This window comes from Asterias amurensis, chromosome 1 (genome assembly GCF_032118995.1).
Source record: "Asterias amurensis chromosome 1, ASM3211899v1".
In the NCBI taxonomy this organism is placed as follows: domain Eukaryota; kingdom Metazoa; phylum Echinodermata; class Asteroidea; order Forcipulatida; family Asteriidae; genus Asterias; species Asterias amurensis.
The window spans coordinates 29,946,245-29,964,564 of NC_092648.1; the positions used below are offsets into that span (position 1 = coordinate 29,946,245).

Below are 18,320 nucleotides of genomic sequence, written 5' to 3' on the forward strand. Positions count from 1 at the left end.
AAAGGATTTGGGTACCAATACATGTTGTACCACAAAACACAATGTCCACAGATTAAAATTAAGCTTACACTGTTTGAAGATGATAATAGAAAGTTAACCTTAAAATATTACTTGCTGAGATGCTGTAGTTTTTAAGAAATGAGCAAAACAATGTCACAAAAATACGTTAAACATGCTAAAATAATTTTCGTCTCACTGGGACAAAAATTATTTTAATGACTTGTTTTACTCATTTCTCAAAAACTACAGCAAGTTAGATTTCAGGGAAGCTTTCTACCATTAGTATCTTCAAATTGTGTACGGCTGTGGACATTGTGTTTTGTCTACATCTTGAAATCAGCAGTTTTTGTACAACAATCAGGAAGATATTTAAAAAGTTACATTCAACAAATTCTCATTCAAACAGTTTCCACAACCAGGGAGATTTATCAAGTTTATTTTCAGGGAACCTTCTGCACAATCGAGGATAGTTGGGTAGTTTTAGTAAACAATCAGGGAGATATTTCTAAAGAACTACATTTAACAGTTTCCAATTCAAACAGTTTCCACAATCAGGTAGATTTTTTCAAGTTTGACCATCAGAACATGTACAAGTCTATTTTCAGGGAACTTCCTGCAGAATCAGGGCAAGTCGTCAGCTCTGCGAGAACAACTTCACCTTTAAAAATATTCCATTATAGAAGCCCCTCCAAACTGATGCATCGTTAAATGTACACGCAACCCCTCCCAATTATGTGTAGGATATGAATGTATGGAAATGAAGTACAGCTGATGCTAACGAACACGACATAATATAGACCTGTACGCATCTAGTCCGGCTGAATGTAGTAACTCCCTTGGGCTGATTATTGCAGATTTATTTGAGCGTACGCATCCGTTATTCACTCTACTTTATTCCCGCACACTAAATATATTCAGTGTGTCTAATAACTGCTGTACGAAAGCGTACAGAGAGTAAACTGATGTAAATTTCCGGATTACCTCTGTGTAAAATATACTGGGCTGTTACTGGACATGTAGAAAAATTCACTACAAAAGAAATCTGCAATTTTTCCATACAATTGTGAACAAAATTATTACAAATGTAATCTTGCTGTTTTTTTGCTTATCTCTTTTTAGCTTAATTTTTATTCTAGATGAAAAAAATACTGTACAACGTTTTGAGATTTTTCTTCATGTAAGTTGCTTTATCAAAAGAAAAAAATTATTATTATTATTAAGTCATTTAGTACATCAAACTACGTCATGTACAAATGTATGTATGTATTATACCCAGCACCACTTGCAACTGATATTGTTTCCCTTGCTTTTGCCAAGGTGACCTTTTGAAAACTGCAATAGATCCTTTTCTTCAGTGCCCTTTTCCCTGGAGAAATTGTCTCGAACCTTCCAGAATGAGCTGCAATATTCAATTCACACATGTCCTGCATGTCCTGGTTGAGCGGTCAAGCGCAATAAACTCAAACTCTGGTGTTTCTGATCAGCAGAGTGTGGGTTCGAGTCCCATCTTGACCCTTGTGCCCAAGCAAGAACCTTTGTACTACTACTCCTCTGGATGTGAAAGTTTTAGCTGAACACAGTGTCTTCTTACTGAGAAAACAGCAAAAAAAACTGTCACATTTTTTTTTTTCACAAATAAGAATCAATCCTTGTTTAGCTAAGTGACAATGATAACTAACCACATCTAGCGATTTTAACCAGTGATAGTCATGTACTCAAACAATTGTTTCAATTCCTTCATTCAGGACGACGTTTTGGACTTCCCCTTTGCAAAACAAATAAGAGAGCTCTTTCGTTCAAGTGGCAACCAGACTTCTGAATGGTTTTGCAATTGTTTTCAACTGTTTTCATGTGCGGGATGTCAACTATCTGGAGGTCTGGTTCGCCACTTACCTGTTAATGTCTTATTTGTTTTGTGGTTCTTAATAGTGTACGTTCAATTTATAATGTGTGTGTTTGTTGATTTCTTATTTTTTATAGTATTCACTTGTATATAATTGCTGTGGTTTAAACCATTTGTACTTAATCTGCCTAGTCATTTTGCCAAGTAATCTTTGTATTTTTTAATTATTGCTTTTTGTATATTTCTCTTAATATTTTTTGTATGGAGCTGGTCTACTATTGTAATTGCCTGCAAAGGATGATTAAAGTTTTTTGAATTGAATTGACTTGAATTGAATCTCATGGTAGCAGCATTCCCAAATGAACAACATCACTCAAAAATTTGAGAATCGATAATGCATGAATTCTCAGATTCAAGTTTTTTTATTGATTTCAAATTAACAGGGCATTTTAGAAAAGAAAAAAAAATCAAAGAATGCTCACAACTATTACCATCTTAATAACAAGTAAGCTTTTGGTTGGAAATAAATTTATTATAACTTTTACAAATAATTTTTTGTTCGGGTCATTACTGAAGTATGAAGTTTTGCCCTGCTCTTATTGGTCTTTTAAGTTATTGTGTGAATTGTAATCAAAGGTCGTAATGAAGTAATTATGGTTTCAATTGAAAAAAACTAACACTACAGAATCATGCTGGTGCATGAACACAGGTTTCAAGTGTACTTTACAAGGGGACTTTACAAGGGGACTTTGTTTCTGTGTAGTATGCCGTACACGTGTTCATTGTGTACACAGGGGGGTAATTTCAGACAAGCTTTGTCGTGTTATCACTAGATTCAAGCCACAAATGATCCAATTTATCGTTCTTGTACTTTTTAATATGGCACGAGTACTATGTATAATGCTGCTATTTGACAACAGACTGTAGATTGACAATGTGGTGATCCTTCTTTTATTTAGCAGGTGCAAGCAATAATTGCTTCCCATTAAAAAACATGTTACATTAGGCCAAATCAATCAGAAACACTGTTTTTACAAAGTAAAATGATATTATTCAAAGTTTGAAAAATGAACACGAAGGCCTTCTGTACGCCAACTTTCAGAAGGCCCTTTGAATGTGAAATTAGTACAGATTCCATAATATTCCAAGGGCCTTCACAGTTCATGCAATAGATAGACTGTATACATTTATATATTCTGGTTTATTTATTAACTTCACTGCACCCAAGCAGGCCGAAAAGTACATTTTGTACCAGCTTTTGCGGGAATCTAGGGCACCTCAAATAGCAGCAACAGCGCATATGATGACAGTTGTTTCGGAAAAAGAACTTGTATTGTAATGTTTTAATAAATTTCATCCACTAAAACTTGTTTTGTAATGTTTGTATAAGTTTGATCCACTAAATAAGGTTTGAATAAAAACAAAGTTGAAGCTCAATTGAGAAATTATAAATTGTAATCAATTCTATGAATCTTGTAAATATAATTCTGTTTTTAAAACTGGCTTTAATTCTCGCTTCAGGTTTGACCATTAAGAACATGCAATAAAAAGGTGCACATCGTGATCTTTTGCATACAGGCCTTTTGAGCTCCAAACACTGCACTGCTGCAGTCTTGGAGATTTTCACTCAACATTTTTCATCTATCAAGGAACACTTCATGATAATTTTTTATGAAACCAATATTGTAAAATTTACAGCTAATGTGTAAACGAATCTTTACATATCAAGATCAAGATAACAATGGGTGTCTCTTTATCTTGTTTCTGGCCAATTCAACAAACATGCAGATTACAGTGTCAATAGCAACAGGGTTTAAGATGTTGACTTTATAAAGGAAACAGACAGAGAAACAAATGAAGCTGACTGTCAGTATGTAAATAAGTTATTTTGTAAAATCTTCATCCTCAAAACAAAAACCAAATTTCTTTTAACCATCCACATGACCAGCAGTCCTGATGACCACTTCCCCTCTGACCCCCACAAATTTAAAACACTGGTTAACTGTAAGGTAGGGGAAACACGTATACTGTCTTTATAAAACTTGCTCAAACACTGGTTTTGTCATATTTAAATGACACAACACTGTACTTTTTCTTTAATATTGATAATAAATTGGAGCTGAAAAAGAGGCTTTGCATGTACTCTAAATTTAACAGGCAGTTAAGCCAATTTGCTAAACAGGTAGACAAAATGAAATGATTTCAAGGAAAAGTTTCACTGCTAGCTTTCAAGAAAACAAGTTTTTTTATATATATATATATATATACAAAGTATGCCACTGGTGCAAGCAACTGCCGGCAAACAGGTATAAATAGCCAGGTGACTTGTCTGAGTGTGCACACTTCATGCAGGGTTTTCCCACAGCTTTTGAAGTAGCAGGTGAACAAATAATAAGTAACCGGCTTATCATAAGCCCATTGGATTCAGGGAATCAGACACAACATGGCTACCGCATAAATGTGCATATAAATGTATGAGGCACAGAATCAAAGGTAAAATTATGTGCAACCTAATTGACTCATTAAATTTCAAACCTTGGATTCACCAATAGACAAATCCATAAAGCTCCCTCCCATTGACCAATCACAACCAATTGCGCCACCAAAAGTCTGACACAATAAAGTCAGACATACATGCGCGTATGCTTCGCGCACGCAGCAGAGTTGTGCAGAATGGCACTGGAGAGGCTCACATGTTCTTGCTCAAACGAGAGCCATGGGCAAAGCCTAATGGATCGGTCTATTAGCAACCTACGTACATGAAACCCGACAGTGGTAAATGAAACAATTGCAAATGCAAATGAAACAGTTGCTGGTGTGATTAAAACATACTATACACCAAGTGATGGCTGCAATATTATCAGCTTGAGATTTATATTAACAAATCCTTGAAGCTATGATACATGTATAGGAAAAGGCACTTAAAGCCATTGGGATGGACATTCTGAACAGATTTTTTTTTTTAAAGGTCACATATTTACAAATAAACTGACTGGGTTTACAGAAGATAATGGTGAGAGACTTCCCTTGAAATATTATTCCATGAAATGCTTAACTTTTTAAGAAAACATTAAAACAAATATCAATTCCCGATATCGAGAATAACAGATTTATTTTAAACACATGTCATAACACTGCGAAACGTGCGGAAATAAGGGAGGGTTTTCTCGTTATTTTCTCCCGACTCCAATGACCAATTGAGCCTAAATTTTCACAGGTTTGTTATTCTGTAAGTTGTGATACACGAAGTGTGGGCCTTCGGACAAAACTGTTTACCGATGTTGTGCGATTGCTTTAAAGGGATAATATGTAGCTGTTGGAAGTTCTTTCCGTATCCTAGTCCTTGATCAAAATGTAAATTAAAAAACACAGCTTTCTTGCTGGCAGGCCATGATCAAAATGAAAGTGTCACGCACACATCATGTTCACGCACATGTATAGACACCTATGCGCTACTGATTAGATACTAAACCTGAAGACAAATGGAGTGTGCTGTTCTTATAGTAAACCGTTCTTATAGCAAAACTAAGCAGGATACCGGCCTCAGGTGGTGCGCAGGATTTGGTATTTCAGCTTGCAACCTCAATCTTGTAAGCATAATTTTGTTGTGCTTAGCTACTTTAAATTCAGTAAATACTAGTAAAAATCATCTTTAGACGAATTGTCAATATAGTGATTTGTATAGGTACATCACACTCTGCTGAGCAATAATAATTGATTCACATTTAAAGGATCAAACTTGGCGAGCTTTGTGAAATAGAGGCCCGCGGCACACCACGGCAAGTATTGCTTCACAATTTTCTGCTTTGCAGAAATCAGCAGGACACCACTCACAAATTAATTGTACGTGTGCCAGGCTAGATGCTTTTGACATGAGATGCCAAAGAAAGATCCTGCGCATTAAGTGGACGCAACATACCACAAATAAGCATGTAAGAACAATGACCAAACAGCACCCACTCGCAAGCATCATAAGAAAACGCAGACTGCAGTGGTTTGGTCACCTCCAACAAATGGGAACAAATCGCATCACTAAACAACTCTACAACTGGCCACCAACCCATGGGAAACGCAGACGAGGGCGCCCTAGAACATCATGGAAAAAAAATGTAATTCAGAGGGACCTCTCCAGACTGGGCACTGGGTGGTCCGTGGAGGAGGCATAAGTGGCAGCTCAAGACCGGTCTATTTGGAAGCGTCTCACAAGTCAGGCAGCCGGTGTAGAAATGCATGATGCTAACCGATTATGATGATCGGTTAGCATGTTGCTCAGCTATACAAGGGAAATCATTAACTGGGTGGATTTAAACTTAACTCTCCATGCAAGCCAAATATGTACATGTCCATGTGTACCAACTGAAATTAGGGCATGAAACCTGTGCACTCCTCTCAATCATCTGATAATGCCCTCTTTCCACTCAAGAAGGTCAGGTCATGTTCAACCACTTCTAAGCGTGTTTATATCGCACGTTTATAACATGGTCACATATATGATCTCCTCTCAACCAACCAAAAAGGATAAACTGTCCCCTGAAGTATTTATGAATACAAGTTAACAAATTAATATTCCATTTTTATGCCTGATGCAATTAATACATTTAAAATGTATTGCATACTTTTTTTAGGAATCTGCGCATTTGATTTAGTGTTTTCTTTAAACTGCATGTTCGGCATTGTTTGGAAGCATAAAGTTCTACATACCTGTAATGAAAACGATAAATCCAACTCGGTGTCCACCAAGCTCCCCTGACTGAAAAAGATCTCATTTGAGCGTAGAGTACGCTTGGAGCTCTGTAACATTCAAGAAGACAAAAATACAACATATTTCATTTCTTCCAATAAGTACGCAATTAGTATAACACACACAAAAACTCAATTATTGACCCTTGACCCCTCCAGAGTCCATCCAAGTTTTATGCCCTCCGTGCCAAAGATGAAGAGTTAAGAAGGAATGAGGGCTGTTTAACTGGGCCAGGCATGCCAATCTTGTCCTGGTCCAAACATACATGTAATGGTGTGAAGTAATGGGAAAGGAGGATATTGGAGGAAGGAGTAGGGGTTCAAACAATGTCCAACTATAGTGATTACCAATCTGGAAAAAAAAATTATGTTTATGAATTTAAAAGCACATTTATTTGGTAAAATGGTATGCTACAATACAGTATTCTGAGTTTCCCATACACAATGTAGGCTAAATAAATCATCAAAATCAAAGCCGTCTATTTTAAATATTTAAGGCATGTTTATACAACCATAGAGTAAGGACACAATGTACATACATTTTGTGACATTCACAAAAAAAAACATTCTAAACCCACCAGTAAACATCAAATTTCTAAGTAGCAACAATTCACAGAAAAGACTCCGGCCATCTTGGGGGAAAACAAACTGGCATTAATGTTTCAAAAAAGTTCAGATGAGAAACCATTCGTTTTTTCTAGCTTTACAGCCAGAGGGAAACGATTTGATTCTTCACTGACCAAACATACAAATGACAAGATATGTTTGCCACTGCCAGGGTCTTCCAAACTACAGAGTATTGTACAGTTTGGATACATTGTATACATAATTTTGCAGTTCAAACCATAACGTTTATACAAGACGTTCAACTTGTTTAGATAAGTAGGGATGAAACGGGGACACTCCATCCTCAACCTTAAACTTTACTTGTCTCTCAAGTCAATGTCAAAAATGTGAATCTTCAACCGACCAAAAATAAACGTGTCAACCCTGATCAATTGATTGTTTTGTTCTGTTTGTCGGGACCGAAATTCTTCTTTGACAGTTGCTCGGGGTGTCCAGTGGTAAGTATTCACACATCAAAAGGCCAGCCATGCTGTGCGAACTCTCCAAACTGGAGAACTCCAACGGAGATGCTCCCAGCAAATGAATTCTCAAGATGCATGTTTGAAACAGACTTGATCATGCTTGGTATGTCGGCAAGGGGTTGTGTAAAGTTCTCCACATTTTGAAAGCATCTTATTTTCTTTGCGATGAAAATAAAATCCTTTTACAAGGCCGCCCAGAAAGAGAGGATTCAGGGTGATGGCTATACACCAACGGGAAATCAGAAGGGCAGATAGATAAATAAATCTCTGATTGCTGGAACAAGGCCACTTTTCTTAAGGAGAGGACAACCCCGAAATTATAAGAATGTTTACTGTATTACCTTCTAAGAGGTACCAAGGACTAGATCACTTGTGTGTTTGTTTGTTCACAGTTTAGGCCAATAGTGTTGGAAAGCAACTGTGTGTACATGTGAGTACAAGGGCAAAAATTCTGCCATTTTTGTTGTTGTTATTTATGGTAAGGCGTACATTTGTAATCAGCACTCTTAAAATTAATAGCATTAAAACTTACTTAGCGAGAAGAGCTTTCATTAGTATCAAGTATTTTGACAATCATTTCACTTCGAAGTAGTGTTGGTTATGGTGAAAAGTCTGCTTTTTTCTATCCCCAAAGTGTTAATCTGGGAAACGTTGTCAGAGATATGGTCTTTGAGATGTGATGGCAAGCGCACATACAAAACGTAACTGGGTGAGAGTATATATTCCATGTAGTATATATTCTACTATGATCTCAACAACATTCAAAACAAAGGTATTTTTCCAAAACAGAGAAAAACATAGTAAAAACTTGTTAAAACAGAAACACCTTACACCAGACATCGAGTTCAGTTTGAGCTTATAATAACCCAAATCATTTAATCTCAAATGTTAGACTGAGGAATCGATATGCCACATTTCAGCACAGGGGCATACACATGTAGCAGAGGAAAAGAAGACCTTGCCTTTGGGCAAAATTGTTTTCATTTATAGATGACTGGCTTGAGGTATGAAGTGATAAACAACACTGTTGTTTGGAATGTTATTAATGTACAGAGTTTTGCACATGGCAATGACTGTCGAAAGCTCAATTTTATCAAGAAGAAAACCTACTTGTACTGAACTGTACCAAGTATTCTGTGAAATACTACAACTCTTATTTTTGGGTTGTTGTTGTTCAGAAATAGACCGATCCAGTAGGCTACGCCCACGACGCATGTGTGAGCAAGAACATGTGGGGCTCTCCAATGCCTTTCTGCACAACTCGCGCACCAAGCCTCCGCGAACGCATGTCGGACCTTAGTGTCGGACCTTCGTTGCGTTGTGATTGGTCAATACCCAATGGGGCGGAGCTTAATGGATCGGTCTATTGAAACCCACACAGGAAAAAAAGGTACAATTAAAGCGTGCTAACATGTCAGCTCACATTGCTTTTAAAATGCAAAGCCAATATGGTTATATCAAGGATAAACTGGCTTGCTTTAGAGGCAGAACAGTTGGGAATTTTAGTTAGATGCAACAAATAAATAACATGTTTTTTTGTACGTACTATCAGCCCACAACTACAATGGAAACATTGCATGCCTGAACCCAGGGAAGGTACCAGAAACAAACCGTAAATCCCTGATCAAACTGGTTAAATGTGCCCTATAGATGTTTATGTACATGCGTATTTATATCAGATTTTAAAAAAATCTTGTCTCAAATGCTGTCATGGATGAATACTCCAATTTTCGCTTCAGAATAAAATTTCTTTAAAATGAAATTATAAAAAAGAAATTGACTAAATCAACTTCCAGCATTAACTTACAAGGAAAGTTAATCAATCTGAAGACATGGAAGATCAGGTTTTGAGTAGTTAGTTTTGGTATGAAGGTAGAGTTTGTGGACTTTGTAGGGATGTTGATGTAAAATATTGTGATTAATTGCACACATGATGCTCTTGCTAACGTCAGTGTACAGTTCAGAAACAAAGAACAAATTTTTTATTTGTATATGCGCAAACAACAATGTGCATTCAGTCGCCTGAAATGCCCAAAGAACACTGTGCAATCACAAAAGAAATCAAAGTTAAGCCCAGTTCATACTTTGTATGCGAATATGAAAGCAAAGCAAGTTTCCCTGTAAAACAATTGCAAAACAGCAGGTACAAGAATGTTTGCGTCACTTTGTTTGCCACTGGCAAAAAGTATGAACTTGGCTAAACGCAAATTTTGCGCATGACACTGTGGGTTAGAGAAACACCACGAAAGTACAGACATTGCCGTAATGAAACTCATAGCCCAAGAATAACACAACACCTCAGGGAATACCGAGTGAGTGGAGCAATCCTCAGCGGCGGCTACTACATGGCAAAAAGCAGTCAATGAATCCAGAAAAACAGTTATCCACTTGCAAAAACAATGACTTTGGTGAAGCGATACACTCTGGGGGTTTTCCCAACAGTTAAGGTTACTTAATGATTAATTCTTTTTAATTTGTTTTGGGGGGTTTGCAATTTTGTAACTGTTATTGTCTCTCTGCATAATGTGCGCATACTGTTTATTTGTTTGTTACTGTATGCCTATGTGGTTTAAGGTTTCCTGTATTCTTTGTAATTTTTAATATTTTTAATATTTTTAGACTCGCAAGCCGAAGTGAATTTCACTGTATATGTATTCATATGTGTGACAATTAAATTGAATTGAACATGGAGTTACCCTTCCAGAGCCGGGGGACCCAGCTGTTGTGGATGCTATTTTTGTGTGCGACAAACAAACGTTTTGCTAGATTTCGCTCTTAATATTTAGATCCCACAAGTGTATCCTGTGCCTCCCTGCGTATTAACTGCATTAACTAATTCTATTACATACAACAATAACCCCTATCAATCAGCATTGGATGCAGGTGTTAAAAGCTCAACTGCCATTGACTTTCATAGTGGGATCAATTAACACAGTGTCAACATCATCAAGTCCTTAACAGTGACACATAAAAGGGCATTTAAGGCTCCCAGCTACTGTATTTGAATTAATTTACCGTTAGTGATGGAAATTCTCACTGGACTGCTGGCCTGAGGCCAGTGATTCTAGCTCAAGTCCAGCAGTCTCAAAATAATGCATTTTTTTCCCCTTTGAAATGTTCAGGCACAATGTAAATGTAGCTTTCCACAAAAAATAATAATATTGAAGTCTTATATAGCGCACGTATCTACCAAACAAGGTACTCAAGGCGCTGAGCATATACAAACTTTCAGAAAGATAGGTTATTGCAGTGATGAATTTTGAGACCCAATTAGTTAGCACCTTATAAGGGTTTACAAGGTGCTACGGAAGGTGCTACGGCGCATTAAGCAGCCACAGCCAGGAACACCGGGGCGAACCCCTTCTCTTTTCGATAAGTGCACTGGGTTCTTTTACATGCGTTACACAACACATGGGACCAACGGCTTTACGTCCCATCCGAAGAACGAAGCAATGGTCAAGTGTCTTGCTTAAGGACACAAGTGTCACGGCTGGGGATTCGAACCCACACTCTGCTGATCAGAAACACCAGAGTTTGAATTCGGTGATCTTAACCGCTTGGCCACGACACTTCCACTAGATCAAGTTTGCAATACAAAACTACACAGATTTAAAAGTTACAACATATTATGTAAAAGGTGGATGTATATCGTTGGATGTATGGTGGATGTACAGTGCATATATAACAGGGATGAGAGTCGTTGTCGACAAACAAGTCAGAAACTGGGATTAAAATCTTAGGGGAGACATTGAAAAGATGGCATTTCAAACTTTTGATCACCATTTGGAGTTGTAGATTCCAATGAGCTCTGGGGAACAGTATCCTCAGTACTGGAGATGTAGATCAAACAGCATGTCTTATAAACACATTTATTTTTTATTGCCAGGTAGACTTTTAAAAAGTCTGAAATCAGACACAAGACTGACAAATCTCATCCCTGATATAACCACGGCTCCATGTTAATTAAGTTATGTACACTCGGCCTTAGTATTCGCTCTTGACGCGGTCGTCAATTTTCCTCTGGTAATATAAGGGGCACTCTATGGGGAAAAGGTAAATTTGTATTGGAACTTTGCAAAGGGAAAAGCACCTGTGCACAGGGCAGCGCAACAATTGCTGTGGTCCCGTGGGTTATCTTGAGGCCTGTACACTGCAAATCTACAGTAAATACAGTTCATGTAACCTTCGGCAAAAAGTATGGTTCATTAACTTCCTGCCCTATTCCTTATCTAATGCTTTGATCAATATTAAGTAATCTTCTCTTTTAATTTATTCAATATTGCCTTAATTAATGGCATCCTTCAATATTGCATGCACGTTACTGTGTCATTATATTCAGCAATTAATTAACTTTCTAGTTGTTCCATTGTTCCATTGTTCCATTGTAATACTGCACTTGGTACTGTAAAACCACTACCTCCATGTTATACATACAGTAATTCATAGTCCATAAACATTGTATGTAGGGCCTACTTAATAATAATAATAATAATAATAATAATAAGACATTTGTAAGGCGCCTAATGCAAAAGCCTCTAAGCGCATAAAAGAAACAATAAAATAAACAATTAGAGAAAGATACAAGATACAAATAGGCAAATTACAAAAAAGAAGCTTTAAACAAATGAGTTTTCAACAGGGACTTAAAACATTGCAAAGTATTAGCTTGGCGAATATGCACAGGAAGACTATTCCAAAGAAACGGTGCGGCGTAAGAAAAAGATCTGTGGCCCTAAAAAATGGAAGAAGCTCTAGTAGCAGAAAGCAATGACTGTTGAGATGATCGTAAAGTCCGAGTACTACAATGTCTCATACTTTGATCAGTATAAGCAATCTTCCCTTTTAATTTATTCAATATTAAAGGGCAGGATTGGTTTTAAGAATAAAAACCACCCTTGTTTAATTTTAGCCTGAAAGCTTCTTGATTATGAAGTTCATGTGGAACCACATTTTTCTGTGAGTTGTTTCCCTCATGAAGTCAAATAACCAATTATAAAGTTGTGTATCTGAAAATCTGAAGTTTATATTGTTTGTAATTGCAATAAAAACAGCTAATTTGGGTTGTTACAACCTAAATAAGGGCAAATGTGTTTACATTATCATGTTTTTTTTTCACTAACTCATTCCTCCATGCTCAAACAAAGGATTAAGCCCAAATGTCCACAGGTTTGTCAGTTTATAAACATGGTTGATCAAAAAAACATGAACACTGTCTGCGACTATTTTGTCAGCTAAAACAATCTGACTGTCTAATACCTTTAACATTCTCCTTAGCAACATTGCACGCACTTTATTACTGTGTCCTTAAATACTTGACAATCAATGAACTATCAAGTGCCTTCTGTTACCTTGTACACACAGTATTATTGAACTATGCAGTAGTTTATGTACATTTAAAGGTAATTACTCAAAATAGTTATTAGCACAAAACCTTACTTGGTGACGAGTAATGGGGAGAGGTTGATGGTATAAAACAGAGTGAGAAACGGCTCCCTCTGAAGTGCCATAGTTTTCGAGAAAGAAGTAATTTTCCATGAATTTGATTTCGAGACCTCGGATTTAGAACTTGAGGTCTCGAAATCAACCATCTAAATGCACACAACTTCGTGTGACAAGGGTGTTTTTTCTTTCATTATTATCTCGCAAGTTCGTTGACGGATTGAGCTTACATTTTCACAGGTTTGTTATTTTATGCATATGTTGAGATACACCTACTGTGAATGAAGCCTAGTCTTTGACAATTACCAATAGTGTCCACTGCCTTTAAAACAACGTGCCCATTTGTAAGCACTAGTAGTAGTAGTACGCACTTGTAAAGCCAACTGCCAATACTTGCATCTTGCGATCATGATGTTTTAGACAACCGTCAGGGAGATATTTAACATTACATTTAACATACATGTACTACAAATAGGGCCAAAGTTCCTACATCATCAATACAAATTTTTGTGCATGTACAATTTCCATAAATAAAAGTAATCAAATTATAAAACAGTGGATGCATAATTTAAATGAAAATTTTAATAAAGAAAGGGTGAACGCACTTTTAATAAAGGCCTATTCACTGAATATTGCTCTCTAGAGTAAGTATACATGCAGTATAAAGGCTTTCACCACTAGACTGCTGAAATCTAGCCTGTGAGTATAAAATATAAGGCTGCATCCTAATTGGCTACGGCTACAGCAACGACTGTTGCTAAGGACAGCCTCTAGACCTTTATGTTATAGTGTTGATAAACCTCACTGGTTGGCAGAGATGGCTGAATTGTGTCCACAGTTGTGGCCAAATTAAACATTTCTGTTAACTTGGTTAATTATGGGTATTTGTTTCAAACAAATTCAACGCTATTTTGAATGTTTGTGTGACCTTATACACGTACAAACTATGGCTATCTATTTTGCTTTGCATTTATGGCTTCCCATATTTTTCCAACCTTGGTTGGCCAAATCTCCAGCTGTGACATTGAAATGGAAAGGTCTATACTTCCATGCCTGATGATTGCAGCTATCCAGCTGTAGACATAGCCAAAGCCGTAGCCACTAATTAAAACACAGCCTTAGCAAACAAGATGATCCGAATGACATGCACTCGAGTGCTTCATTTAAAACTAGCACAGGATCCAGTGTCTGGGAATTGGAATGAGATGAGAAAACTCTGTCGCTGTACTGTGCTACATGTTTGCAACCTTACGGAGGGAATTAGGCATACAATGCAACTAGAGAGGGAATATGAGATGGGGAGATTGATGTTATTGTGTACTTATTATATCAAGCTCTCTGAATTAGAGTGTGATGAATGTGAAAAGCAGATCTCAACTTGTTTCAAGTGTCGGGCCTGAATGCTACCTTGTTTTAAAGGCTAGACAGTTTCTCCTCAGTACATGGTTTATTTCATTCAAGATTCATGGCTGATGCCTTCTTGTTGTGAGGGCATGGCAGTTTATCCTCAGTAAATGGTTTATTTGATTCCAGATTTTGGGCTAATGTTTCCTTGTTTAAAGGGGCAGGGCAGTTTTTCCTCAGTAAAGGATGTATTTCATCCAAGATTCGAGGCTAATGCTTCCTTGTTTGATGGGCAGACAGTTGTTTAGTAAAGGGTTTATTTCAGTCAAGATTCAGGCCTGATACATTCTTGTTGTAAGGGCAGAGAAGTTTATCCTCATTTAAGGGCAACCTCATGAGTGAAACTAACATTTGTACTGGAACATTTCAATGGGGCACTGAGGCAATTGCATCTGTTGCCTCAGTGAAGTTAGTAACGCTGCCTGCTGCTAAAGGCCAGTGAACACTAATGCATACATAAAATGCAGGAAACCATACTCTGAATCCATCAAAACCAAGTCCAAATCTCAGAATTGTCTTGGATAACCAAGACATTTACACATTTTATAACAATGTGTACAATTGTCATACCATTTAAAACCCTAAGGTGGAATAAATTACCTGCATGCGTACAGCGATGATGACGGAACCCAAGTCGGTCTCAAGGTTCTTAAGCACCACTAAGCGAGTTAACCTCAGACTGCATAACCTGAAATAACAAACAAACGCAGACAATTATTATATGAATACTGCCCTCTACTGAGAGGTACACATATAATAGCAACAAGATAATGACATCACATGTCAAGGATCGAGCATGACGCCAGATACCTGAAACAACAATCAATATTATACACGCAAACAATTAACAGGAACACTGCCCTCCACTGACAGACAGGCTTCGCAATCTGATGTCGTGCTTTGGGGCAAGTTGTACACGATGGACTACAAGGGTACCCATCCCTTAGATTTGTTAATACAGAAACCTTTGACCTTGCGTGGTGTTACCATGGAGGTAGACATGTGGGGATTTTATAAATCCCACCTCACAAACATTGAAGTGGATTTACAATGACTACAATGAAGCACCAAGGAGGAAGGAAATCATTCCATGATTCATTCCTGAACACTCAGAGCCTACACTCATCTTTCACTGGTCATAAACTGTTACATAATCTTTCCATTCCATGAATATCAAAGATTACATGTACATGTACATGTGTACCCTTACATGTCACAGCTTGATTTTTGGAGAAAATCCAAAAGCTTATATATACCATGTTACGGCTTAAAATTTGTACTGGACCAGAATTTGTTTTATAAGACCAGAATCTAATGGGTAAGAACTTTCTACACACTTAAGCATGATTATTGCAAACTGTTTTTTTTTGTTTTTTTTTTTAAATGAGCTGCGCGTGAATATCAAATTTGTCTTTGAATCTTGTAACTCTTGCTTGTGTCCACAGGTCACTAGTGACCACTTTATCTGTGTTAAATTTGCATCGAGGATAAAGAATATTAATTTTAGTTTTTTACCAATACACCGATGTGTGTTAGCATTGTATAGGCCTACTCAGTATTTTCCAGAGTCCTGTGAAAAAAATATCACATGCATATTACTTGGTTGGGATTCGAACCCACGACCCTTGCAATTCTAGAGCAGTGTCTTACCAACTAGACTACCGAGATTGCCCAGTAGCTAGAGGTAGTTCGAATCCTCAGTTTTGGCAGCGGGTACCGCAATGATATATGTTAAATTTGCATCGGGGATAAAGAATATCAACTTTTTTCAGTTCGAGTTCCTTCAGACAACTAATTGCAAAACCAAAAGTACTTTTATTATTATGGTACTATGTACATTAATATTTTAATGAGCTTGTAAAAACAAAAGGGCAAGTTTTCTGTGGCAATTTTCTAAAATAGAAAACCACTTAATGGCAAACCCATTAAAGTTCTCCCTCGCAAACCGCATACGTGAATCAAGTGCTTTCCTAATGAGATTCATGTTAAAATGAAGGGTGGTGACCAGCAGTCAATGCAAGTCAGATTTCCCTGATGAGGACAACTTCATCAAGCAGCAAAGAGGAGATTCAACCATGAAGGAATGGCCTTGGGACTTAAGGACGGAATAATCACTTGGAGGATCAATCAAGAGCAGAGATTAAAGGCAAACCATCAACTAAAAAGGCCTTTTCATTCACATGAGAGTCCAGGGTTCTCCGTATACACAAGCTGGTGTGTCAAGCCATTACGCATGTTTTGCATGCCAATATGTGCACATTTCCGCTGATACGTAAACAAAAGTAATAACAATGAATTTTTTAATTTATTTTTTCTCACCCCAAAAAAATATGAAGAGAAAACCATAGAATTCTCCAGATTGCACAGTTGGACTAAAAACACTTAATAGAAAACATTTCAAAGACCTTGTTTCATGTTTTAGCATCCACAAATTTGGGTCCAGAATGCCCAACAATTTGAAGAAAAAAAACCCGAGGAGAACCCTAAAGACCTTAAAACAAGGAATCTTTACTAAAATCACATCGATGTTAAAAAGAAAGTAGCAAATTCCAGTTGTCATTGTGAAATAATGACTAAAAGGACCCTCGATATTTATAACAGAGATCCAGACCCCCTCCTAAAAGATCAAACAAACCTGATGTAGTGTGAAACAAGAATAATACTACATTCCCATCTGTGCATGTAAGATGCATTTAAAATATGAGGTACCCACTGCTTTGGGCCACCATTGGTTTCCATTAAGAAAAGTGTTTGTAAAACTTAAATTGCATTGTAAACTTCCTTGTACTGTATTAGGAGGCCCTATCAATATCTCATAGGAAATGGCTTACACACAACAAGGTGCTGTCTATTTGGGTTTTGAGGGAAGTTACGGTCCGGTTTTGAACGAAGGATATTGTGGAAGCTTATCAAAACGTTCCTACATGTATTATTAAAGACACTGGACACTATTGGTACTTGTCAAAGTCCAGTCTTCTCACTTGGTGTATCTCAACATATGCATAAAATAACAAACCGTGATTTAGAGACCTCAAATTCTAAACTTGAGGTCTTGAAATCAAATTCTTGAAAATTACTTCTTTCTCGAAAACTACGTCACTTCAGAGGGAGCCGTTTCTCACAATGTTTTATACTATCAACCTCTCCCCATTACTCATTACCAAGTGAGGTTTTATGCTGATAATTATTTTGAGTAATTACCAATAGTGTCCACTGCCTTTAAAGAAATCTATCAAGTAAAAATGCCTTTCTATTATTAGCCCTTCATGAACTGAATAAGAGCAAAATTGATAAACCAAACAAATTGCCCCAATGGAAATTTAATTTGATTCAAATTTGTATCAGGGATAACAAGTACTATTTCCGTTTTTCACCCCTCAACTATTGTATTAAGCACTGTTTACTCTGTACTTTCCTAAGTCCTGTGAACAAAAATCCTTCTAAAGCGGATTCTCTGGATCTCAGGAAATATCATTGTTTTGAAATTTTATACAACTGATTGGTTAAGTTGCAAAATATTACCCACACAATACAGTGCATTCATGGTATACCATTATGCAGAATCTCTTAATGGTACACTGTATTATAATGTGAATACCCTTTGTTTGTAAATCTGCTTTACTCAAGTATGCTCTCTAACCCTCTTGAATGCTTTTAAGAAGCAAAACTCATGCACACTGTCTGCTCAATTTCCTTGTCAAAATCAACATTTACAAACGTAGGAGCATAACGTTATCAGAAAGTATAGAGAAATTTGAAATGTGTTTTTTTTTACACTACATGCCGATGTGCAGTGTCCAAATTCA

The 18,320-nt window shown here is 37.0% G+C and overlaps 1 protein-coding gene across 3 annotated transcripts in view; it reads right to left on the reverse strand.

Moving 5' to 3' along the window:
• The window catches only part of LOC139936216 (phosphofurin acidic cluster sorting protein 1-like), a 90,098-nt gene that overhangs the window by 59,070 nt on the left and 12,708 nt on the right, over positions 1-18,320 (reverse strand). For all 3 annotated transcript variants that reach the window (XM_071931002.1, XM_071931008.1, XM_071930994.1), the window contains exons 2-3: positions 15,115-15,202; positions 6,545-6,634 (exon numbers count right to left, since the gene is read on the reverse strand). In XM_071931002.1, coding sequence (XP_071787103.1) covers positions 6,545-6,634; positions 15,115-15,202 — 178 coding nt within the window. The remainder of the gene's footprint in view (positions 1-6,544; positions 6,635-15,114; positions 15,203-18,320) is intronic.